Raw genomic sequence first — 27,343 nt, forward strand, 5'->3', positions numbered from 1 at the left:
GGGCTCTTCTCTTAATCTGTTGGTCAATGAAAGACCGTATGGATATGATTGATAATGAATAAACAGGTTAGATATGGTTTATATATGGCTAGAGATGGAGTTTACAGAGTTTTTTTGTTTTATTTTCATATGGAATTATTGTGTTATTGTGTAGTACTTTGTCATTATTATTGTTTTGCAAATCACACAAAACCAGACCTATCAGAAGGCTTAACTTTTTTCAGTAAAGTCATTTCTTTATATATATTCTAAATAGTTCCTACCAGATGTTCACATCACTCATGACTTGCATACACTGAAAACAGACAAAGCCGTGCAAAAGGATGCAAACTATTTATCTTGAAGAGTAATTAACCCTTAAAGAATACCAGATTCATCACCTGTTAAACACAAATTGTTTTACTGTTGTATAAAGTGACTGATATCATGTCACTGATATTATTGTTCTTCCTCTTAGCAATCACACTTTTCTTTATCTCTGGTTTATAAAGGATCTAAGCTGAAAAAGCAGGATTAAAAAAAGTCCTCTTGAGGCCCATCCCTAGTTTATGGGCCATCTATGCAGTGGCGGTTTTGGGCATGGGCGAACCGGGCAGCCGCCCAGGGCGGCGTCTCTTTTCCATAACGTATGGGGCGGCACGACCGCTTAAAAAAAAAAAATTATAGGCGCCGCAAAACGGTTTTCCATTATCAATATCGGCTGTTTGAGAAATTGGCAAATTAGCGCCCCCTGCAGCTGCAGGCGCCCCTAGAAGTTGACGCATTATGCACACTGCACAGAGATGCTGGGAAAGGCCAAGGGGAGGGGTTCAGGGGGGACAGTTCACCTCTGGGTCTTTTAAATGAAACGCAATGTAAAGGGGGAGCGTGGGGGGGTCCATTTATAGTACAATATTATAATGTAATTAGTTGCCAGTCACACCTTGACTTTCTTCCAAACAAAGCAAATCTCATTCATAATATTATGAATGCAGGCCATGAATCCTGCACCTTTTATGAATCGTGAGAAATGACTAATAAAAATAGGTGCCAAGGCGATTCAGAGGTCACCCAGGTGAATTGGTTTGGTCTTGACTTTTGGTCGCGAGTGCCAATGTTGGGGGATGGGAATTTGTGGACTGCCCTGCCAAATAAACACAGAGATGGACAGAAAGCGGTCAAAGCCATCAGGTGCCCAGTTCAGAAAAAAAAGAAAAGAAGAAGAGGAGAAACGAGCAAAGGATAAAGGTATGCAATATCCTGTCTATGATAACAGTATCAAGGGCTAATGTTAAGGTTAACGTTAGTAACGTTAGGCTATAACTTAAACGTTTGTTAGCCATCTTGCTTTGTTATTTGCTATGCTTAGCCTATAAAATAATAATTCGGTTTTAATAAATCTGACAGTTTACTTCACCATTCGATTATGCTTTGCAACTAAACTGTTAAAAGTACAGTAATTATTTATTTAGATCATTTCGGTTAACGTTGGGCCTGTAGCCAATGCAATTTTCTCATGTAACGTTAACAAAGTTTCAAAGACGGAACACTTGCCATTTGATAACGTTACAACTCCATGTCGTGACAAAGGAAAGTTTAACCACAATACATTAGTCATAGTGTGCAAAGCATAGAATTCGAAGCAGTGACCTAATTTAATATGTGATCAGACATTTGGCATGTAAGGGCATTTTTATGAAATTTGCATTTATGGATGTTTTGTTTTGTAAGTGCTTAGTTATAGCCTGTTGATGCATTTTCAGGGGCACTTCTGAAATATTTTGGAGCATCCTCTGCCACTGCTCAAGATGAGCCACCCACCACCCCCATTACACAGGATGAGGAGGAGCCATCAACCTCATCAGCTACTCAGGCCTCTTCTGAAATGGTCCCTGTCTGTCAGACTTGGACGAAAGAAGAGGACTCAGATGCAGTATGGCAGAAGTACAATCAAGTTTTATTAATCTGATTCTTTGACTCTCAGGAATGAATGATAACAAAAAGCTATGAAAATTCTGAGACAGACACAAGACAAACAACATAGAACACAGAAAACGAAAAGCGCTCCCGCAGGAGGATAACTACACTGAACTAGGATCAAAATCAAAGTATGAAAATTACAACAAAAATACACTCCGAAGAGGAAGCACAAGGGCTATTAAACTTATCTATTCTATCTTATGAAAATTAACCAACAAAAATTCACTCTCGAGGAGGAAAACCAAAAGGGCTAGAAAATCTCAAATTACAAACAAAACCTTAACCAGAAAATTACAACAAAAAATCACTCTTCAAGAGAGGGCAAAAAATACAGATAAATAAACCAAGAATAATACTTATCATAAGGACGATCAAGACTGTGGATTCAAAGGGCTTAGGCATACGACATGAAGACGAAATACTTTGGCACGGAGACAGGGGAAGACAAAGAGTTATTAACTGTGGGTCTACGATGTGTCGGGATGGCACCCATTGACGTTCCTCAGGTCCATATCCTTCCCAGTCAACCAGGTATTGCCTGCCTCGGCCCCTGTTCCGGACTGCCAATAGCCGTCTGACCTTATACACCGGACCTCCTTCGATGACCTCGGGTGGTGGTGGGGGCGTGGTGGTAGGCACCATCCTGCTTTCTCTCACTGGTTTGAGTTGACTGACATGGAATGTGGGATGAACTCGAAGGGACCGAGGCAGACGCAGACGAACCGCTGCTGGACCAATATTTCTGGTGACTGGGAAAGGACCAACAAATCGCGGAGCTAGTTTCTTCGAGGCTACCTTAAGGTTCAGATCTTTCGCTGATAACCATACCCTTTGTCCTGGACGGTAGTTAGGAGCCGGGCGTCTCTTTCGGTCCGCAAATCTTTTCACCCGATCTCCCTGGCGGATCAGAACCTGTCTGGCGGCTGCCCAGATGCGACGACAGCGTTGGACCATGGCGTAGGCTGAGGGTACCGACGCTTCCTTTTCATTGTCTGGGAACAAGGGTGGCTGATAACCAAAAGCACAATGAAAAGGGGAAAGACCTGTAGCTGAGGTGGGCAATGAATTGTGTGCATACTCAACCCAGACCAGGTGTTTGCTCCATGTCGAGGGGTTCTGGTGTACCACACATCGGAGGCCGGTTTCCAACTGTTGGTTAAGGCGTTCGGTCTGGCCGTTCGCTTCAGGGTGATATCCTGAGGTCAAGCTGGCTGTGGCTCCAATCAGGCTGCAGAATTCGCTCCAGAACTTGGATACGAACTGGGGCCCCCGGTCTGAAACAATGTCTTTTGGAAATCCGTGGATACGAAAAACTTGTGTCATCATGACTTCGGCTGTCTCTTTGGCTGACGGTAGTTTCGGTAGTGCGATGAAGTGCACCATCTTTGAGAAACGGTCCACCACCGTGAGGACCGTAGTATTTCCCTGTGAGACCGGGAGCCCTGTGACAAAGTCCAAAGAGATATCCGACCATGGCCTGGATGGGATGGGAAGTGGTTGTAGTAAGCCAGTGCGTGCTCTGGAAGACGTCTTGTTTCGAGCACAGACCGAACAAGCCTCTACGTACTCCCGGACCTCCGATTCCATCGCGGGCCACCAGAACCTCCGGGAGATGACATACATGGTGCGTTTGACCCCCGGATGGCATGAAAGCAGTGAGGTGTGAGCCCAATGAATCACCTGTGGCCGCAGCTCAGCGGGTACATACAAACGATCGTCGGGACAGCCACGAGGTGACGGAGCACCACCATTAGCTTGCTTTACCTCGTTTTCTATAGGCCAAGTCACCAGTCCTACCACACAATTCAGTGGCAGGATGGGTTCGGTTTCCTTGGTCTTAGGCTCGGGATCAAAGAGTCTGGACAGCACATCTGGTTTTACGTTTCTGGATCCCGGCCTGTAAGACAAAGTAAAGGAGAAACGATTAAAGAACAGCGCCCACCTGGCCTGGCGAGAGTTTAATCTTTTGGCTTTACGGATAAATTCTAAATTTTTATGGTCGGTCCAGACAATGAAAGGTTGATCGGCACCCTCTAACCAATGTCGCCATTCTTCCAATGCTAGCTTTACCGCTAACAGTTCTCGGTTGCCAACGTCGTAGTTCCGTTCTGCTGATGATAGGCGTCGAGACAGGAATGCGCACGGGTGCATCTTGCCGTCTTTTTCAGATCTCTGGGATAGGACTGCTCCAACCCCATCATTAGAGGCATCGACCTCCACCACGAATTGTCTTTGGGGGTCTGGTAAGGTGAGGATGGGAGCTGTGGTGAAGCGGTGCTTGAGTTCTCGAAACGCCTTGTCTGCCTCCGGACTCCATCTGAACGGCACCTGGGTGGAGGTAAGAGCATGGAGAGGAGCAGCTATTGCACTGAAACCTCTGACAAACCGCCTGTAAAAGTTAGCAAATCCGAGGAATTGCTGAACCTTTTTGCGGCTGTCTGGGGTGGGCCATTCGGCTACAGAGCTAACTTTAGCCGGATCCATCTGAACTCTTCCAGGGGCTACAATGAAGCCCAGGAATGAGACAGTCTCGGCATGAAATACACTTTTCTCAGCTTTTACATACAATTTATGTTCAAGAAGTCTACTGAGAACTTGGGCGACATGATCTTGGTGCGTGGCAAGGTCTGGAGAATAAATCAAAATATCGTCCAAGTACACATAGACAAACTGGTCCAGGAAGTCTCGGAGAACATCATTTATCATGGCCTGAAATACAGCAGGGGCATTGGTCAGTCCAAAAGGCATCACGCAATACTCATAGTGTCCACTGGGTGTGTTGAAACCGGTCTTCCACTCGTCTCCCTCTCGGATTCTGACCAGATGATAGGCGTTGCGAAGATCCAATTTCGTGAACACCTTGGCTTGTTGTAGTTGATCAAAAACAGAAGTCATCAGTGGGAGTGGGTAACGGTTTTTAATGGTTATTTCATTCAGTGGGCTATAGTCTATGCATGGGCGAAGCGAACCATCTTTCTTACCCACGAAGAAAAAACCGGCTCCCGCGGGCGATGATGATGGGCGAATTAGTCCGGCCTTCAGAGACGCGGAGATGTAGTCGTTCATCGCTGCTTTCTCTGGTCCGGAGATGGAGTACAGACGCCCCTTAGGGATCGTAGAGCCAGGAATCAGATCAATGGCACAATCGTAGGGTCGATGAGGAGGGAGAGAAAGGGCTTTGGTTTTATTAAAAACCTCTTGGAGATGATGGTAGCAATTCGGGACTGAGGTCAGGTCCGGATATTCTGCGTCAGAGACAGGGTTAGTGGAGAACAGGTTTATTTCAGTGACCGGTTCAGTATGGCAGTGTTCGACGCAGTCTTTCCCCCATTCTCTGATTTGACCACTCTTCCAGTCGATATGGGGATTGTGATGAAAAAGCCAAGGTTGCCCCAGAATCAGAGAGTGAGAGGTGGAGGTGAATAAATGGAATTGAATGTTTTCATGATGGTTCCCAATAGACAATTTAACCGGGCTGCTTATATGGGAAATAGTAAAAATGTCTGCTCCGTTAAGAGAACATGCTTGAATGGGGGTGGCTAGGGGTTCACAGTCAATGTTCAGTTTCTTAGCTAGATGCCAATCCATCAAGCTTTCATTGGCTCCTGAGTCAATCAGTACATCCAGTTCAAACTGTGAATTTAACTTAACTTGTGTGAGCACTCGAACAGCAGTTTTAGCGACTTGATTTGAACTCAACCCCGGGGTCCGTTTGGCTGGACAAGTGCTGACGAGGTGACCGGTCTCTCCACAGTAGAAGCACCTTCCCTCCTGGCGTCTCTTCTGTCGCTCCTCCTGGGATAGTCGGGCTCTTCCTAGCTGCATAGGTTCCTCGTCAGAGCGAGAATGGGGCTTTTCTGGAGGTGATCGTAGTGGAGTCAGCCATCTTGATTCTCGTAGTGTCGTATACTCCTCTCGGCTGTGTTGTCTGAGTTGACTTCGTCGGTTGTCTGTGCGAATAGCGAGGGCGATGAGTGCATCCAGACTGGTGGGTAAATCCAACGGCACCAGCAAATCTTGGATTTCCACCGACAAGCCTTTCAGAAATATGTCGTATAGTGCTGCATTGTTCCACCCGCTTTCGGCTGCTAGCGTGCGAAACTGAATGGCATAGTCACATACCGAGTCTGTTCCTTGTTTCAGCGAGCTGAGTTCCTGAGCCTTCTCTCGGTTGGTACACACAGGGTCGAAAATCCGGGTTAGTGCCGCCTGGAATCCGGCAATGGTGTCACACACGGCGGAATTGCGGCTCCATTCCGCCGATGCCCAAGCTTTAGCTTGTCCTGTCAGGTGTGAAATCATGAACGCCACCTTGGCGCGGTCTGTTAGAAAAGCTTGAGGCATAAACTCGAAGTGAATAGAACAGTCTATCAGAAAGGTTCGACAAAGCCCCGGCTCACCGTCGTACTGAGTAGGAGGCGCCAGTTTGCAGGAGGACCCTCCGGATGGTGGTAGTACTTCCGGGTGGGCTGGAGGGGACGCGTTCGGGGTGGCTTGGTTTTGGCGGCCGAGTTGTCCCAGTAGCTCCTGGAACTGGGCGGAGATTTGTCCCATGTTGACCGCCATGGCGGTCTGGAACTCTTCTTGGCGACTTAAGCGAGCTTCCTGGGTCCTCAGCATTTCTGAAAGTCGCTCTGCCTCTGCTGAGTCCATAGCTGGCCAAAGTATACTGTCAGACTTGGACGAAAGAAGAGGACTCAGATGCAGTATGGCAGAAGTACAATCAAGTTTTATTAATCTGATTCTTTGACTCTCAGGAATGAATGATAACAAAAAGCTATGAAAATTCTGAGACAGACACAAGACAAACAACATAGAACACAGAAAACGAAAAGCGCTCCCGCAGGAGGATAACTACACTGAACTAGGATCAAAATCAAAGTATGAAAATTACAACAAAAATACACTCCGAAGAGGAAGCACAAGGGCTATTAAACTTATCTATTCTATCTTATGAAAATTAACCAACAAAAATTCACTCTCGAGGAGGAAAACCAAAAGGGCTAGAAAATCTCAAATTACAAACAAAACCTTAACCAGAAAATTACAACAAAAAATCACTCTTCAAGAGAGGGCAAAAAATACAGATAAATAAACCAAGAATAATACTTATCATAAGGACGATCAAGACTGTGGATTCAAAGGGCTTAGGCATACGACATGAAGACGAAATACTTTGGCACGGAGACAGGGGAAGACAAAGACTTTATACACATGAGGGAGGGGAGCACAGGTGGAAACAATCAGGAATCAGGGATGACGTCAGACCAGGGACACAAGAGGAAGGGCAAGTGACCTGAAACGAGAGGAGAATTAATTTCAAAATAAAACAGGAAGTTCACAAGACAGACCCCAAGACAAGACAACCTCACCGCGCTGTGACACTGTCATTGAGGAAGAGCACCTATCCATGTCTCCAGAAATATATATTTGCCACTTTTATGGATATAGTGAATATTTTCAAATTTGTGTGATTTTATTTAATATTTTGTATTATTGTTCTCTGCTCTTCTTACATTTTTATTTTAGATCATAAGCTATACATTTGCCACTTTATCGTGCACTGTTTTGTGCAGAATTGCCTCATTGTCATTTGGCAGTGTTGGGGAGTCTTTTCCAATCTGATTGTAAGCTATATGTTTGTCACTTTTATATAGTGAATATTTTCAAATTTGTGTTTTTACTTAATATTTTTATAGTTCTCTGCTCTTGTTACTTAAGTATTTTAAGCTAAATAAATTATTTATACAGGTTTGTGCACTTTAAAAGTAACATTTATAGTGTTTTAATAAAAATTACATGTTTGTGCAAAAAGTGGCCTTTTTTTTGGGTAGGGGGGTCGTGGGGGGGGGGGCGCTCGGCGTGAGTCTCGCCCGGGGAGTAATTCAGTGTCGAACCGCCACTGCATCTATGAGTCCGCATGTTCCATTTTCTTGCATCAGCAGGAAGCAAGTGGCAGTTTGCTAACAAGAACAAACATGAACAAATACCTGCTGTTACCATTATTCCAAAATTAATAACATGCCTCAACTAAACCTGTTTGGTTACGAAGATTGATATTCGTCAGATAAACAGCTAAACATCGTTGTCTTGTATGAAATTAGTTTTCAATATGAACAGCATCACCTCTTGTTGTTTTTGATTTTTTTCAACTTCCTCTACGAGGCCATTTTCAAGAGCCTTACAAGCCTCTTCTATGGTTCTTATTGATTTTTGAACCAGTCTGAAATGAAACAACACATGTAGTATTGTAGCAGTTCAGACAATGACACTACACTGAGAACTTATCAGTTTCTTTCTTTTGTTTTCAAGACAGTAATTATTGTGTCTTTATTATTGCCTTTAGTCTTTCTCCATAAAAAAACAACTTTTTTCCAACTATAGCTGTTGGGCAATGTTGTTGCTCCACACATCACACCCGCTCCGTGATAATGTAGGAGTTATTTGAATCATAATAACAGGTATATTGGGGATGATACCTGCAAAATATTTTTACACCAATCAGTTCGGGCTGATTTTTTTACTCATTTGCTGTTTCACCGTGAAACCTATTAACTAAATGTGAAAAGTATTTTGTCTGGGCTCTCCTCTCCATTTGGCCACTTTCAGATGGAATTACTGTTACTGTGTTGTATTGTATCACATAACTTTTTCAGTAAAGTCATTTCTTTATATATATTTTCTAATATATATTTTTCCGTGTTCACTCAAGCCTTGCATACACTGAAAACTGACAAATCCATGTAAAAAGGATGCAAACTATTTATCTTAAAGAGGAATTAACCCTAAAGAATATCAGATTCACCACCTGTTAGACACACTGTTGGTTGCCTGATGTCATGTCACTTATATCATATTATTCCTCTAAGCAATCACACATTTCTTTATCTCTGGTTTATAAATCAACTAGGCTGAATAAGCAGAATTAAAAAAAAATCCTCTTGTGGCCCATCCCTATTTATGAGTCAGCACGTTCCATTTTCTTGCATCAGCAGGCAGCAAGTGGCAGTTTGTTAACATGAACAAACATGAACAAATACCTGCAGCTACCGTTATTCTAAAATGAATAACAACATGCCTCAACTAAACATGTTTGGATATGAAGATTGATATTCATCAGAAAAAAAGTTGAACATTGTTGCCCTGTATGAAAGAAGTTTTGAAGTTTTATTGACAAAATGAGGACCAAAAACTATCAAAACAAATGTCAGGGAGAACCTTGAGCAGCTTTTGGGTGCTTTAATGACAACATTAACAATAAATAACACAACCAATCAGTGGCATTTTTACTCAGAAGAGAACTTTATTGAACAGCATACAAAATCTAAAAAAGGTTGGTGACACTTTAAAGGATGTCTGGAACTGTCTCCAACAGGTGTTCAATTTATTCACATCATTTCCATTTTCATAAAAATAATCAATGACCCCCCGAGTCCTGTAAGAACATTTCTGCATTTGTCATGTATCTCCATGCATTCATTGTGGTTTTCATTTGTCACCTGTCTGTCCATCTATGCATTTCAAAATCAGTGTAGATTAAAACAAAAAAAATCACTATCATCTAATTCTCTCTATTTCTCATATATGAACACACAGAAACAATTATTTAGCATTAAGACAAAAGAGTCATTCATGATCATTTGTTTTAAAAGCCTGATGTTCATGTCATATCCAGCCTATAGCTTGTAATCAAGGTTCAAGGGTTTAATGACACCCATGAATAAAAGAATCATTTAAATTGCAGTGCGTTGATCCCAATCAACCATTAAACTCAACAAAAACTTAACTACTGAACTCAAAATAAGAGCATGAATAAATAACATATAACATGTACTCAAGAACGAGAAAAAATGAAAAACAAAATGTCTCTCTATGATAATGTTGCGGTGGTTAGGACCAGTACAATGAAACCACAATGTCCCTGGTTTAAATCTGACTGGTGAACTTTGCTGTGACACACACACACACACACACACACACACACACACACACACACACACACACACACACACACACACACACACATTTTCTGTCCGCCTCTGATTCAGTCAATTAAAAAGCGACAATGTCCTTTTCAGGGAAAAAAATAAATAAATAATCCGAAATGAAATTCATAACAAGCAAACTCAACATACAACCCTCAAAGAGTACAGGGATAACAACTTGACATAAATGGTTGAAGCCAAATTTCAGTGGCCTCTTGTCTCTATGCATCAGGTCTGCAGGGACCTTTAGTTGGTACTCAGGCATCTGCTGCTTCTCCCCACTGAGCAAAACTGAAACATCCACCAGAGAGACAAAATGAGACATTGAACAGCTATCAGCTGCTACTGTAAGTATATACGTTGGTAGCATTATTCAAAACAGGTTAGAGTCAGCGCATCATATGAACATTTCAACAAGAAGTTTTACCAAATCTTTGGTGTTTTTTCTTACTGGCTTTTCTTCAAGTTGTTGTAGTATTTTTCCACTTCTGAAAGTTCCTCTTCAAAATCTAAAAACAAGCAAAATAATAATAATAAAAAAAAACCCAGTCTTCAACAAATCCACCATCAACAACACTGGGAATTTCTTGACATTAATTTCAATAAACATATATATACTATTGTACTGACTGTCCTTTACCTGGCAGTGGGTAATCATCTGTCTTGAGTGACAGCTCGATTGATTTTTGCATTGTTTCCTTCAGTGTCTTCAGGATTTCATCCTAATTCAGCATCAGAAACTTCATTAATTATCACTCATATGGCAAAGAGTACATCCATGATAAACTTTATCCTATGTGAATTTATTGTTTACATGTGTGTTCACAGGGCTGCTGAAATTGGGCAAAACAGTTTAATGGATAATCTTTTCTGATAATGAATGACAATAATTCCACTTGAATATGAAAAAAAAAATAATGATGACCTAGAAGCTTGAATAAAGATTAAGATTTGCAGCACAACATGTACAACTATCATCATCATCATCATCATAATCATCATTGTATGAAATTACATAGAATGTGACAAACCATTAAGTCTCTCAGGCGGCTCAAAATTTCCTCTTTAGCCTGCTCAAACATGCTGTGATTTGAAGAAAGCACATGCTTCATAATAGTCTCCCTCATGTTTTTCAGTGTGTCCTCTCCTTCGAAGCCAGCTGCTACTACAATAACACAGAAAATCGCTGTCATGATGGTGTAAATGTGTATTTTAATAGGACGTATGCATCGTGATCTTCTGTCTTACTTTTATAGCATTCTCTCATGCTTTTCTCAATTTCCTCTGTCAGACTGTTGTAGATCTTTTTCTTACGATCACGGATTTCTTTGCTGAGTTTTGTTTTCATTTTCATTTCCTAAGAGAGAGAAAAACAAATGTAGATCACATATAAAAATGAAATAATATAAGAAGACACTAATCAAGAATATACAAAGGGGCATTTAAAATTCTTCAATGTTTAATCTTCAGTCACAAATTTGATCAAGTTGGGTTGATTTAGATGAAGCCCAGTGAAAAAATGTGACTGTGATATTGGACTTTATCAATAAAATTGATTGATTGCCCACTCTTCTCCTGATGTATCCCCAACATGGAAAAACATCTTGACACCAGAATAACAGATAGGATAGTGTTTTCATATTTTACCTCTGTCTTGAGAAATATCAGTTGGAGTGTGACATCAGTGAACCTCTCAATCAGGCTGTTTGTGTCCAGTGAAAACGCATTGATGACCCCGTTGAATGGCTCGCAATTTCTTTCATTTCTGAAACATGAAAGTTGAGATGTTTCCAGGAGCACTGACAATTTTTTTTTTTGTTAAACAATGTAATTTATATGTATGTATCATATAATTTGTATAAATGCATAATGTAGAGTTATTTAAACATTCTCCATGTATTGTAAATGGTGCTGATAAATGGCTTTATGTCCTTAATTTATTTCTTACGGGAAGGTCTTCCTGAATTCCTCATCAATGCTGTCAGTCAGGCATGAAGCCAATGTCTCATTGAGGTTGATTTGTTTCGATTTTTTTGGTTTGTAGGTGCCATGATTCCTAACCACACACTTTAAGATCTTGTGAAAACCTCGACCTGATACTCCTTTCTGAAATAAAACAAAAAATAACATTAAGAGTTAGAATTATTTATATCAAGACTAAAATCTGTAATGTACTTATAATTAAATTACATACAGGGTTTAATTCGAACATCAACTTTTCTTGGCATCTTTTCTTTGAGTCTTCAACTCCCTTGCTAAGGTATTTTCTGAAAGCATTGTAAGTGTCATCCATGGATTTTTGGACTTTATGGAGTTCACGCCTCATATTTTCATTGAGTTCTGAGCACACTTTGGTTTTTTTGCCAGCCTGAAATTACAAAAGCACATTCAGTATTCAATGTCATTAAACAACAGTGCTACCAACTTTTCCAATATATATATATATATATATATATATATATATATATATATATATATATATATATATATATATATATATATATATATATATATATATATATATATATATATATATATATATATATATATATATATATATATATATATATATATATATATATATATATATATATATATTAGTGTTTATTTATTCATGAAATTCTGTTGCTGGTGAATATGATCATCTTATAATAACTGGCTTAAATGCCCATATACTGTATGCTGATTTGATAAGTGTCACGTTGGGGTAAAGGGAAAACTATGAAAGGGAAAGGTGGATCCAAATGCAGTGACACCGGAGGCAAAATCAGGAGAACAAAAAGCGAGCTTTTATTTAAAGCTGTTACAAAAAAACCAAAAGCAGACCAAAAGAGCAAAAGGCAAAGTAGCAAACAAAAGATCAAGACAAAGTTCAAACCAAAATTCAAAGTTCAACATAAACATGAAAAAAAAAACTCAAAACCAAGACATACCAAAACGGGACCAAAGAACATGGACAGGAGCATGGATCAGGAGCATGGAGCATGGAGCATGGAGCATGGAGCATGGAGCATCAAACAGAATACAATGACTGGACAAAGAGTGAGGGGAAACATAGAGACTAAATACACAGACACTAATGACATGACGAGGCACAGGTGAGGAGAGAGGAGGAAGGAAACCAGGTGTGATGATGAGGGGGAGGAGCACAGAGGAACAGACCAGGAGGGAACAAGACAACAGACAGAGGGAGCTAGAGGGGAGAACATAGGAGAAACTTAAAGGACACATGAGGGCAAGGAAAATCAAAACATGAGACACAAGACATGGAACATCAAACCATGAGACACAAGACATGGAACATCAAAACATGAGACACAAGACATGGAACATCAAAACATGAGACACAAGACATGGAACATCAAACCATGAGACACAAGACATGGAACATCAAAACATGAGACACAAGACATGGAACATCAAAACATGAGACACAAGACATGGAACATCAAAACATGAGACACAAGACATGGAAAAAGCAAAACATAACACAAGACAAGATACAAATATGTAAATCAAATACAAGAAACCAAAAACCAGAAACAAGAACAAAAACAGGAGACATGACAGAACCCCCCCCTTAAGGGACAGCTCCCAGATGTCCCTCAATACTAGGGTTCAAAGTCCAAATGAAGCCGGGAGGGTGGAGGGGGTCAGGAGGAGGGCCAGAGTCAAAACCGGGAGGATGGAGGGGGTCAAGGGGAGGACCAAGGTCCAAACAAACATGAGGGTGGAGGCGAGGACTGGAGCCCACTGGAGTCCAGGGACAAAGGCAAAGGCGCAGGCTTGAACCTGCTGGAGGGCGATGACGAAGACGTAGGCGCGGCCTTGAACTCGCCGGAGGGCGGCGACGAAGGCGTAGGCGCGGCCTGGAACTCGCCGGAGGGCGGCGACGAAGGCGTAGGCGCGGCCTGGAACTCGCCGGAGGGCGGCGACGAAGGCGTAGGCGCGGCCTGGAACTCGCCGGAGGGCGGCGACGAAGGCGTAGGCGCGGCCTGGAACTCGCCGGAGGGCGGCGACGAAGGCGTAGGCGCGGCCTGGAACTCGCCGGAGGGCGGCGACGAAGACATAGGAGCGGCCTGGAACTCACTGGAATCCGACGGCGAAGGTGAAGGTGCGGGCTGGAACCCGCTGGAGGCTGGCGACGTAGACGAAGGCGAAGGCGAAGGCGCGGGCTGGAACCCCCTGGAGGCTGGTAACGAAGGCGAAGATGCGGGCTGGAACCCACTGGAGGCTGATGACCTAGACGAAGGCGAAGGCGAAAGCGTAGGTGCGGGCTGGGACCCCCTGGAGGCTGGTAACGAAGGCGAAGGCGAAGGCAAAGGCGTAGGTGCGGGCTGGGACCCCCTGGAGGCTGGCGACGAAGGCGTGGGCTGAGACCCACTGAAAGCTGGTGGCGAAGGTGTGGGTGCTGCCTGGAACTCGCTGGAGGCTGATGGCGAGGACGTAAGCGCTGGAGGCTGGTGACTGGGGACCACAGGCGTAGGCGAGGGCTGGAACCCGCTGGAGGCTGGCGGCAAAAGCGTGGGCTGAGACCCACAGGTGACCAGACCACTGGCTGGGAAACCCTCCAGGGCCTGGGCCAGACCACCGACGGAGTTTTGCCGGGAGCTGGTGGCCTGGGAGCCGATGAAGGGTCTCTGGCAATAAATGACCTCGGCCGGACCCCTGACCGAGGAGCGGGCACTGGACTTGACGTAGGACTCGGCCAGGCCTCCGACCGAGGTGCAGACACAAGACTTGGCATGGGACTCGGCCGGGCCTCCGACCGAGGTGCAGGAGCAGGCGCAGGACCTGGCGTGGGACTCGGCCGGGCCTCCGACCGAGGTGCAGGAGCAGGCGCAGGACCTGGCGTGGGACTCGGCCGGGCCTCCGACCGAGGTGCAGGAGCAGGCGCAGGACCTGGCGTGGGACTCGGCCGGGCCTCCGACCGAGGTGCAGGAGCAGGCGCAGGACCTGGCGTGGGACTCGGCCGGGCCTCCGACCGAGGTGCAGGAGCAGGCGCAGGACCTGGCGTGGGACTCGGCCGGGCCTCCGACCGAGGTGCAGGAGCAGGCGCAGGACCTGGCGTGGGACTCGGCCGGGCCTCCGACTGAGGTGCAGGAGCAGGCGCTGGACCTGGCGTGGGACTCGGCCGGTCCTCCGACCAAGGAGCAGGAACAGGCGCTGGACCTGGCGTGGGCCTCGGCCGGTCCTCCGACCGAGGTGCAGGAACAGGCGCTGGACCTGGCGTGGGCCTCGGCCGGTCCTCCGACCGAGGAGCAGGAACAGGCGCTGGACCTGGCGTGGGCCTCGGCCGGTCCTCCGACCGAGGTGCAAGACGTGGCGTGGGCCTCGGCCGGTCCTCCGACCGAGGTGCAAGAACAAGACGTGGCGTGGGCCTCGGCCGGTCCTCCGACCGAGGTGCATGAACAAGACGTGGCGTGGGCCTCGGCCGGTCCTCCGACCGAGGTGCATGAACAAGACGTGGCGTGGGCCTCGGCCGGTCCTCCGACCGAGGTGCATGAACAAGACGTGGCGTGGGCCTCGGCCGGTCCTCCGACCGAGGTGCAAGAACAAGACGTGGCGTGGGCCTCGGCCGGTCCTCCGACCGAGGTGCATGAACAAGACGTGGCGTGGGCCTCGGCCGGTCCTCCGACCGAGGTGCATGAACAAGACGTGGCGTGGGCCTCGGCCGGTCCTCCGACCGAGGTGCATGAACAAGGCGTGGCGTGGGCCTCGGCCGGTCCTCCGACCGAGGTGCATGAACAAGGCGTGGCGTGGGCCTCGGCCGGTCCTCCGACCGAGGTGCAGGAACTGGCCTCGGCCGGTCCTCCGACCGAGGTGCAGGAACTGGCCTCGGCCGGTCCTCCGACCGAGGTGCAGGAACTGGCCTCGGCCAGTCCTCCGACCGAGGTGCAGGAACTGGCCTCGGCCGGTCCTCCGACCGAGGTGCAGGTACAGGCCTCGGCCGGTCCTCCGACCGAGGTGCAGGTACAGGCCTCATCTGGACCGCCGACTGAAAACCACTGGCTGGTGTCGACCGGACCGCCGACTGGGGGCCACTGGCTGGTGTCGACCGGACCGCCGACTGGGGGCCACTGGCTGGTGTCGACCGGACCGCCGACTGGGGGCCACTGGCTGGTGTCGACCGGACCGCCGACTGGGGGCCACTGGCTGGTGTCGACGGGGTTGAGACTGAGGCCTGGACTGGGAGCTCGGCTGTGGCTGAGGCTGAGGCCTGGGCTGAGAGCTCGGCTGTGGCTGAGGCTGCGGCCTGGGCAGGAAGCTCGGCTGTGGCTGAAGCTGCGGCCTGGGCAGGAAGCTCGGCTGTGGCTGCGACCTGGGCTGGAAGCTCGGCTGTGGCTGTGGCCTGGACTGGAAGCTCGGCTGTGGCTGCGGCCTGGGCTGGAAGCTCGGCTGTGGCCTGGGCTGGAAGCTCGGCTGTGGCTATGGCTGGGACTGCGGCCTGGGCTGGGTGCTTAGCTGTGGCTGTGGCTGCGGCCTGGGCTGTGAGCTTAGCTGAGGCTGAGGCCTGGGCTGGAAGCTCGGCTGTGGCTGCGGCTGTGGCCTGGGCTGGGAGCTCGGCTGTGGCTACGGCTGGGACTGCGGCCTGGGCTGGGTGCTTAGCTGTGGCTGTGGCTGTGGCCCCTGAGCCTGACTTCAGGGAGCCAGGACGTGGACGGGCTCGTCGCTTTCTCGGTGGGGGCACTTTGAAGGCAAGCCGGGTTCCCCAAAAAGGAGATACTTCGGCTGTGGCATGGACTGAGGCTGGAGCTGTGGCATGGGCTGAGGCTGGAGCTGAGGCATGGGCTGAGGCTGGAGCTGAGGCATGGCCTTGGGCTGGTAGCTTGGCTGTGACTGAGGCATGGGCTGAGTCGTAGGCTTGAAAGAAAAGTTTGCTAGCCGCTATCTGCCGAGCCCTGCTGGTGGGGTTATTAACAAAGTCCTGGTACCAACGGATTATCTCCAGGCCATTCACTGCTGGGTCCTTGTTATATGGTCCAGTCATTCTGTCACGTTGGGGTAAAGGGAAAACTATGAAAGGGAAAGGTGGATCCAAATGCAGTGACACCGGAGGCAAAATCAGGAGAACAAAAAGCGAGCTTTTATTTAAAGCTGTTACAAAAAAACCAAAAGCAGACCAAAAGAGCAAAAGGCAAAGTAGCAAACAAAAGATCAAGACAAAGTTCAAACCAAAATTCAAAGTTCAACATAAACATGAAAAAAAAAACTCAAAACCAAGACATACCAAAACGGGACCAAAGAACATGGACAGGAGCATGGATCAGGAGCATGGAGCATGGAGCATGGAGCATGGAGCATGGAGCATCAAACAGAATACAATGACTGGACAAAGAGTGAGGGGAAACATAGAGACTAAATACACAGACACTAATGACATGACGAGGCACAGGTGAGGAGAGAGGAGGAAGGAAACCAGGTGTGATGATGAGGGGGAGGAGCACAGAGGAACAGACCAGGAGGGAACAAGACAACAGACAGAGGGAGCTAGAGGGGAGAACATAGGAGAAACTTAAAGGACACATGAGGGCAAGGAAAATCAAAACATGAGACACAAGACATGGAACATCAAACCATGAGACACAAGACATGGAACATCAAAACATGAGACACAAGACATGGAACATCAAAACATGAGACACAAGACATGGAACATCAAAACATGAGACACAAGACATGGAACATCAAAACATGAGACACAAGACATGGAACATCAAAACATGAGACACAAGACATGGAACATCAAAACATGAGACACAAGACATGGAAAAAGCAAAACATAACACAAGACAAGATACAAATATGTAAATCAAATACAAGAAACCAAAAACCAGAAACAAGAACAAAAACAGGAGACATGACAATAAGTCACAGCATACTTTAGCCTGCTTATTTGCTATAGATATTTTCTGTCAATATTAATGACAATTGAGATTACTAAGGCAATGAATAAAAATAGGTTATCTTACCACTTCTCTACTTCTGGCCCCTTTAATCAGGGAGAGAATCCCATAAGCTCCAGAAACATAGTTAAATGTTTCTGAGTGACAGTTATTGAGATTTTGCAGAAATTCCTGAAGTTCGGGTATTTCTGTAAAAAGAATTGCAGTTTTTGTCTTACATATTTATATTACATACTTAAATTTCAATGGCAAAATTAAGTTATTCTTGTTTCAGTTAAAGAGGTTAAAGTAAACTAAAACAAAATATTGTATTTGAACTATACATTTTCTGTGATCCACAGGGTGCTAAGAAAAATGACTTTGCCTACCAGTTTCATCTGGTTGTAGTCGTTTTTTCTCCAGGAACTCTTCAGAGCTCACTGTGAACACTTTCATACAGCCATCTCTGAAATGTTTCTGAAAAGAAAAAGGTTTACATTTTAAGACAGGCTTGCAAGTGTAGACAAAATTTGTGTCAGATTTTCTGTCAGTCTATAAAACTCACCTTAACTTTGGGTAGTTTGCTGAACGCTTGGATCACTTTTTCCTTGACACGAGCACGAACATCAGCTGCTGACCTATTAGAAAATATAAATATCAAGAGACAATTTATACAGGATTTGGAAACAGTAACTAAGAATTACAGCTGTTACATGTTTTGCATTGAAATTGAAAATAGGGAATTAAAAAAAAAAAAACAGGCTACTGGCTGAATTTCCAAAAGACTTTTTAAATCAATTTTTTTCCAATTAGTCTCAACCGGATGTTAATCCTTAAGGCTTTATTTCTTCACACCGTAAGTCTGTCTCATAAATGGCTTTGTTTACAGCAGTTTATGAGCTCTAACTCTGCAAGTAAACACACTGATATCTGAGGACCTTACCCTGGTCCTCTGCTGCCTCTCCTCAGCATCACTCATCCTCTGGAGCTGCTTTTCACATTAACTGTGCTTTGAGGCAACAGTGATAATCACTGGACTTCTAATAAATTAATCCAACAATAACTGTGTGGTTGACAGATAGGTGGCACCCCAGGGCTGAACCCACCTTAACCCTTACTGACCCTAGCAGTGAAAAATTAAATCATCTATCTTTGTTAAATACACCTTCACCTTTTTTACCCTTAGGTGTACATAAACTACAGGTTAATCACTTCTTTTTAAATCAATAAAAATGTGAAAATACAGGTTATTCGTATTGGCTTACACAAAGTAAGCAGTATTTAATATTATGGAGTTTTTATTGTGCCATCAACCCTCACTTGTACATCTTAATTACACTATTATGCCTGTGCTGATAACCCAAAACAAGAAGCAAGATTTATCAACAGTCTCTGAAGTAGTGCCATACTGAAGTTATTTTGTCTAATTTTGTTTTCATTTTCTCAATTTGCATTTTCTCAATTATTCTTTTTGCTTTGTTTTCCCTGTTGGACCAAAAACGCACCAAACTGTGATCCAAAAACATCAATACATACCAAACCGTCTAATGTTACAAACCTACTATTACATGTATGTTTGCTTGTGTTTACTCAAGTTTAACTCTTTGCTGCCAAAGTAGTCATAAGTAGTGTTTACTTTTGAAATTCTAATTAATTTTCTACTTATGGCATATTAAACCACCCACTCATTATTGGAATCCGTAATAAGATCCGACTTGGTGCAGATGAAGTGAATCTGCTGACACTCGCCACCATTTCCCATGAGGCTGCTGGCACTTTCTAAGATCTCCCAGGCATCTCTGTCCGCTGTTGGTCGAATACTATCAGTCACAATCCACACAGTAGAACAACTTCCAACAACCTGAAGGAGCATTAGAGCAAAGTTACGATAAATACTTAATTATCAGTACTATGCACACACAGTAAACAGCCGTGCATGCAAATAAATTACCTCTTTCCACATTTTATCTCTACTCGTGTTACGGTCACAAGTTCCAGGGAGATCCACAAGTGTGACATGCTGGAAAGCATAATTCGGCACTCTGACAGTCACACACTTTACAAGCGGCCAATACCATCTCTTTCTGCCTTTTTCTCTGGATGTTGAGTCAGTTCTTGTGTATCTGGCACATTTTTCAGACAGGTCTTCAGCCTGCAATAAATAGGAAAAATAAAATAAAAGCAACACAAGGCGAGTCACATTTCAGTTTTCATGTGAATGCCATTTAGGACCTTAAGACATGTTTGTGATGGTTTTCCTAAGAATTTTAAATTTGACATTGTTTTGAGCACAGATGGATCAATACCACTTCATTTTATGTATTGAATTTACTACTTTTAAAATGTACATTTTTTTTAACTTAAAATCTAGATTGCTTGGCAATGTGTACGTTACATAAATCTGAACGACTAAAGAATCCCAGCATTTCAGGCAAGAGTGCTTTCTGTAAACAAAGAAAAAAATTTTCATTTCTTACATACCGATCCACATGTCAAATTCTTCTTCTCAGATTGGAGAAATTCTGGAATTTCTTTGAAATACTTGTTATCCATAAAGCTTTCGTCAGACATGTTTTTCCATTCTTCCCCATACACTGCTGACATCTTTTCATCAATGTCTTCATCCACATCATCCCAAGGCCTGGGCGGCAACTCATATTGCCACTCCTGACAAAAAACAAAACAAAACATTTTACTTTAGTTATATGGCGACATATCCAGCAACTGTATTTGTGCGGCTACATCATAACTTTTCAAATAGCTTATAGACATTAAAATATTCAGCTCATTTTACCGCTTTTGTGATGAACTCAATGTCCGCCTCATACTTTTTATTCTTCGTGTTGGCCTCCACTTTAATCATGACTGAGGTACATGCACTGATGATTCCAGAATGCAGAATTTTCTTTTCAATGACAGCATTTATCAAAGAGCTCTTTCCGGCTCCAGTTTTACCAAAGACGCCAACCTGCTCTCTCTTGTCTTCCTCCAAGTTACTGATTTCAGTCCTGTTGGATAAGAGTTTAAATATGGCTTAATTGATCAATTGGCAAAACATACAATGCATGTTTCAAAATCTGGAACACATTACTCTATGAACAAACCTACAGTTTGATCAGAATTGCTGTGGACGCACACTTAGAAAATATGGAACCACCAATTTTGCACTCTTTCGTGGATTTAGTGGCTGACAGCTTAATGGGAGGACAATTACTTACTTTTTAGACTAATAAATGTGGCCTCTAAACACCTTTGTTTTTTGTGTATTGAGAGCTTTCTGGCATTTGAACAAACAATATAGCCAATGTGATAGCTAGCTATGTAGTCTCTAGATTTTCCAATATTTGTAACAACAAAGAAAGCTGCTACTTTCAGGTTGACTGTGACTCTGGGAGGTGCAGTGAATACCATTGTGTGTGTGTGTGTGTGTGTGTGTGTGTGTGTGTGTGTGTGTGTGTGTGTGTGTGTGTGTGTGTGTGTGTGTGTGTGTGTGCGTGCATGCGTGCGTGCGTGCGTGCTTGTGTGTGTGTGTGTGTGTGTGTGTGTGTGTGTTATATGCATTCAAGATGACTTTGTAATTCAGAACGGATGTGAAAAGCAACCAAGGTACACTGAAGTTCTGGAAGACCTGGGTTTGGATCAACAAAGATGCATCTTTTGGTAGCCTTTTGACTATCTTCTGTAGGTCGAATTTGTTATGAATTCTTGGTTAATTAAGACTTTCTTCAAAGCAAGAACATGAGTGACAGAGCAACTACTTCAAACCATTCAGCTGCCTTCACTCCAACAAAAATTGTTTGCTCTCTGAAAGAAATCCAGAAAAAGAATGTAGGAAAAAAAAACAAAAAAAACAAAACAATTCAGTAGCATAAAATCTCAATGCAGTTCAGACACATCTCTGTTTACTTGTGGGACAGGCTTATTAATATACTTTTAAAATCAAAATGTCCTCAGTGACATACATTTCAAACAGTTTAGTACTGTATCTAACTCTTTCCGCTAGCCCCACAATGTTTTGTTAACATTGTTAACAAACCAACAAGTGACTGTTTTGTGTTATTATTTATGACTGTTGGAAACATAGCTCTAAGTTCTGACTTAGCATGGGGGTAAGTGGGGGAACTCCTTAAAATAAGTCAGCATGTATTTTTTACAACCTGCATTGGACTAATATCGAGACTGGCTCAACTCTACAACCAGTTTAAAACATGTCATAAAAGCTTAAAAGTAGAGCATGGTTCATACAGCAAGGAATGTTCAATATTGAAAACTTAATAAATGTAGTACTTACGTCAGGAACTCAATGAGCTTGTTGTTGTCTTGATTAGGTAGCCTCTGTTTGACATCGTTCATGATATTTTTCACATCAGACAGTATTTTTTCTGACAGAATATAAAGTTAAGAACTATTGAGTAGAAACCATGAATCAGAGTATCCAGTAAACAGAAATGAACAATGACGCGTGAAGTAAAAAATGATATAACATAACAGGTTATCACCACATAGCATGTTTTAATTGTTAAGTGATTTAAATACCCGTATGTGATCCTCCTCCACTGTCACGTTTGCGTTTACTAGGTGTTGAAAGCAATTTGCTGGACTCGCCCTGAAAATCCAGCTTCCTCTTTCCTTTTTGTTTTTTTAACATACAAAATTAAATGTTTGTTAAATGTTCTTCTTACAATACTAAAACCTGGTTTACTCAAAGCTAAAAGATACTGCTACCTTTAAAACATCAGCATGAATTCTATATGTAATCCATTAGATAATGTGTATCTCACCTTTACCCTTTGTGGCACTGGTGGGCAGCAAAACCTGAGAATGGATAAGAATGTTGACTTTTAAAATAATTTGATCAAGAAATGATATTCACACAGGCCTTTTCCCTTCTAACAGGGGTCTTCAGGCTGGAACAAAAATCTTTACAATTCACACAACAATATCTGTATTTGTGTTCTCAGCCAATCTGGGATAAGCTTGATAAAATGCTTGGAAGCAGAGACCAGGAAGGGAATAACATGTGATTTGATGCTTGAAATGACTTTGCTTCAGGACAAATCAATAATTTAGTTGCATGAGCATGAGGAGGAGAATCACATTCAATGATGAAATGCCTGTGTGATCTTTACCTGATCTGATTCAGCCACTTCTTCACGCTCCTGTTGCAGCTGTAATTAAAAATAAAAACACCATAAGATGATGGCCATGTAACATTTTGACCATGCATTGAAACAACCTGTGTGAATGTGATAAATAAGAAGATATAAAATTGCTTCAAACAATAGTTGCAGTAATTTACCTGAGCAGGAGATTCAATTATGTTCTGGTTTGTTGTGTTTTCTTCTTCCTAGTGACAAAACAAAATAGTTGCAAATCCAAAATGTTATACAGTAACTTGTTGTTACTCCTGTCAGTGATAAAAAAAAAAAAAAAAACATATATCTTTATAAGGAATACAATGAGACCACACACAGTATATTGTATTTGTGCAGAACATTACCTTCAACAACTTGAAACTCTCCCTGAACAGTGCCCTTGGTCCCATTTTTGGTATCAAGTTAGCAAAGTCTTGTTCGTTGAGGCAGTGAAAATTTTTCTTATCAACGCCTTCATCTGTAATCAAAAATAGTCACATGAATCATAGTCAAGCATCATCTCTCTCTAAAAGCAAGGAATCTGTGTGTGTGTGTGTGTGTGTGTGTGTGTGTGTATCTGTTCCTCAAATATCTCTGCAGATCAGGATCAGACTGACCTGAGAGTTTCAACATGGCTGCTGCTTTGTTCAAGGGTGTGTGACGTCGAATTTGTTTGGACTACAATGATACCGTTAATAAATTATTTCATAAATGCTTTACAAATTCTGCAGCATTATCCACCGGAGCCACCACAGTCACCTGCGCACCAGAGCCAATCACTGCAGAGCTCAAACCCACGACAACAAGCAGATTTAGACCTCCAGCTGCGCAAGCTGGACTGGGATTTTGCCAGTGATTCAGTCCCGTTCTGTTCATCTAAACTGACGATTGTGGATTAATGAGACTAAACGAGTCCGGACCGAGTCTGTTCGGTTCTGAGGAGATCCGGATACACGAGGACAACAAAGTGGAATCGGAATCTGTGGATGTTCATGTGTAGCTAGCTACTAGCTGCTAGCCCATGGCCCACCTCCCCAGTCGACGGACGCACCGGCAGGTCCTAAACCGGACTTAGGGTAAATAATGTCCGTCACGCCTTTTCGCGAACATTGCCGTCACGTTTGCTTTGTGTCTGGTGCAGGAAGAAACGGTTAAAAAAAAAAAAAAAGTGTATAGTTAATGTGTTATGTAGTGTGTTTAGTGTGTAGTGGAGTCAGTTTTTTGTTTAATGAGTTAAAACAATGAGGAGACTGCTGAATGTGGAGCAGGCAGTGCAGCTCTTCAGTCAGCTGGAAGGAGCTCAAGCAGACCTGAGCATTGCCTGCATTTAAATCTAAATAGTTACATATAACTTTGTAATTTTTTTAAAATGTATGCCCATATTTAGCAAACAACAATTTATATTTGCATTATAAGTAATAAAAAATGGTTTGTTAAACATTTGTGGTTTTCACAGTAAAAAAAAATAACATTACAGTCACATGTGAGGTTGTGCTGAAAATAATAAAACACCAAGTAAATAGTTTTTAAGGTGAAATATAATGGCAAGATCAAAAATAGTCAAAAACGGTCAATTATACCCTGGAATATCGGATTTCACTACAAACCTAAATATCCCTGACGTCCCACCTTCAAACACAGCCTCATTTGGCCATCCATGAAAAAGCTACTTAACCTCCCACCTTTCTATAGGAATACATATTTCCTACGGGCACTGCACTAGTATGTTTAAAAGAAGGTGAAACAGTCATGGAAACATTATTAATTCAATATTTTTCTAAAAGTGCTCGAGCCTCACTGAACAAACATTTTGACCTGATTGTTTACTTATTTGATTGTATTTTTGATTGTATGCCACATTTCAGTCTTAATTTCAGTGCTGCTCTCAAGTTTATTAAGTCCTCCTCTCCAAGGTTTTTACTGTGAGTGGGTCTGTAGTCTGAACACAGACAAGAATTGCCAGAATTTTCTCACACTGATCTCTCCTATTTGCTTAAAATGTCTGCAAAAAACTGCAAAAACATGTTTCAGCTTTTTTTTTGATGCCTGTAGTTGTTGTCTCAGAGTTGGTTGGTCAAATCAATCATGTATAATTGTTACAACTGTTAAATATTCTGCCTGTTATTTTCACCTCACCACCAGCCACACCCTCCTCCTCCTTCCCTCTTTTAATCCTGCTTCTGCCAGTTTCATCACATGATCTGCTCCACCCACTGACTACTCATTCCTCCTGATTACCTCAGTGCAAAGTATGAGCCTCATTTATTTACATTTATATAACACAGGGTTGTGAAACAAGAATACGTGTCGTTATCCATGGATACCACTCACAAAACAAAAAAATATAAATGGATGAACCCTCCCTGATTCTGGGACTTTTTCAGTTGTCTAGTACTTGGGTAATGTTGCCTTGCCTAACTGGTTTCAACCTCTGTTAGTTTTGAATTAAAGATTTTGAACTTTGCTGCTCTGTGTGATACTTACCATGTTATGCCAATACTGAGCCAGCACCAATACAATAAACAAATACCCACTGAAATACTTTACCTTCAAATTTTTGGATATATTCACTGAGGCCCCACTCAGTTAATTTGCTGCGGACATAATCATCCATGATCAACAGCAACTAGGAAGTAAACAATCATAAGACAAGCAATCATCAGTGTTTGATATTTGGAGCAAAAAAAGACAAGTCTAACCAAAGGACAATTTCTTATTTAATTTCACTGTAATAATTTGAACTTGGTTCACATGTACAGACATCAAAAAGTCAATTTTGTAAAAATGATGTTTTTCCATTTCCATATTGAATAAAAAGAACATTTTATGGATGTTTAATGATGTAATTCTATCCATTGAAAACACCTGCTGAACTGAAAGCATTTTAAAATATCTGTGTGTCACTCTCCACCACCTCCTACCACTGTAAAAGCTTTGCAATAAAGGACATAAAGGGGCTGAGCTTTACAGAGTGCAGATTTAAACTGCATAAATCACTTTGTTATTACTACAAAATAATGACAGAAAGAAACACACAGTAAGTTTCTGACACATTATCCTAATGTTTAATTTTAATCTCAGTTTTGAATGCGATGCATGTGATGATATCATTGTACTTACATTTAGTCTGTTCCTCTTTCATGCATGAACATGACTCCTCCTGTGCTTGATGAACTCTGAGCTCTTCCTTTTATATCGTCTCCACCCATCGCCAACGTTCTGCCCTCTCTGCCCATGAAGCAGGTTCAGCATGATCACTTCAAATGTGTTACTACATATGTGTTAATGGAGTGGAGTTGGAGTGCAAAGTAACATAAAAAAGAAATCATAATCTCCAAGTTCCTCCAAACTGCACTGAAGTACTGTGCTAGAGTACTTAGTTACTTTTCCACCTCCGTTAAAAGGATGGAACGGCAGGAGAGGGTTGTCTAATTATTGGTGCACTGGGGACTCCTGCTGGTTGTTTGGGGTGATGTTGAATCAAAGTGTGTTTTTCCATCTTTGAAACTATTTTATGTCATAGATGAATTTGTTTTATTCAAAGCAGCTTTATGATTTGCATAAACAAGACTGGTTTATCTGATTCTAACAGAAGTCAAGGTTAAAACTGAGTGTTGGGAGAAGTATTATCATCTTGCATTCTGAATCTAAACTCTTCGCATTCAGACTTTCTTCGTTTCACAGTGTTTGGTTTCTACAACCCTGTATACCCTAATGATAATATTTATTTAAGTTTATTGAAGGCTCGACAAAGAAATAAAACAAACCTCTACAACAGTACTTTACATGGGGAAATCAAATACAGATACTGTGATTAAATACAATCTGGAATACAATTAATACAATCTCTCAAAATGTACTTATAATGAAATGGAATCAAATACCCATCAACAAATAAAATGTAATGTTTTAATGTTTCCTAAAGGCTTATGTTTTAAAGCTGCTTGCTAAGTGTTTGTCTGTCGTTTGGTACTGAACAGGTGGCTGTATAGGATGAAAAATAAACCATCAACAAAATAAAGTAAAGAATAATAGATATGCAAATGAAAACATGAGGCAAAGAACTGTGTGTCTGCCATGCAGTAGGTGAGCTGGTGTGTTCTGTCTCCATCTCTGGGAGAATAGCTCCCACTGCTGACCAGTGTTTGGTTACTCAGTCTCCACAGTCAGAAAGTAACAGGCAGCATTTCTAACAAGTGTGATGTCATAAAAGCAAAGATAGATGTTTCGGCCCTGCTGCTACAGGCGATTTAGCTCTAATATCTCTCCTGGGTGTTTGGCAGAGGCACAAGCCAACCACCCACACACATAAATGTATGCCTGATATCTTTTAAGAAAAAAGCTTTGGGTTGATCTGTCCTTTTCAACTTTTACAAAT

At 42.9% G+C, this 27,343-nt stretch overlaps 1 protein-coding gene across 1 annotated transcript; it reads right to left on the minus strand.

Moving 5' to 3' along the window:
* Positions 1 to 9,233: 9,233 nt before the first annotated feature.
* Positions 9,234 to 26,433, minus strand: LOC119013643 (nuclear GTPase SLIP-GC-like). Its single transcript, XM_037088351.1, has 23 exons — positions 26,086 to 26,433; positions 25,513 to 25,591; positions 23,331 to 23,443; positions 23,130 to 23,177; positions 22,960 to 22,998; positions 22,612 to 22,645; positions 22,367 to 22,459; positions 22,122 to 22,212; positions 20,625 to 20,838; positions 20,312 to 20,497; positions 19,782 to 19,982; positions 19,516 to 19,691; positions 18,396 to 18,468; positions 18,220 to 18,307; positions 17,918 to 18,039; positions 12,139 to 12,312; positions 11,893 to 12,050; positions 11,592 to 11,709; positions 11,193 to 11,301; positions 10,976 to 11,109; positions 10,585 to 10,666; positions 10,396 to 10,453; positions 9,234 to 10,235 (listed from the first exon to the last, which is right to left on the minus strand). The coding sequence occupies exons 2-23, from the start codon at positions 25,577 to 25,579 to the stop codon at positions 10,202 to 10,204; spliced, it is 2,412 nt and encodes an 803-aa protein (XP_036944246.1). The 5' UTR covers positions 25,580 to 25,591; positions 26,086 to 26,433; the 3' UTR covers positions 9,234 to 10,201.
* Between the last annotated feature and the right edge of the window lie 910 nt (positions 26,434 to 27,343).

The sequence above is a fragment of the Acanthopagrus latus genome, chromosome 23, assembly GCF_904848185.1.
Source record: "Acanthopagrus latus isolate v.2019 chromosome 23, fAcaLat1.1, whole genome shotgun sequence".
NCBI classification, from domain to species: Eukaryota; Metazoa; Chordata; class Actinopteri; order Spariformes; family Sparidae; genus Acanthopagrus; species Acanthopagrus latus.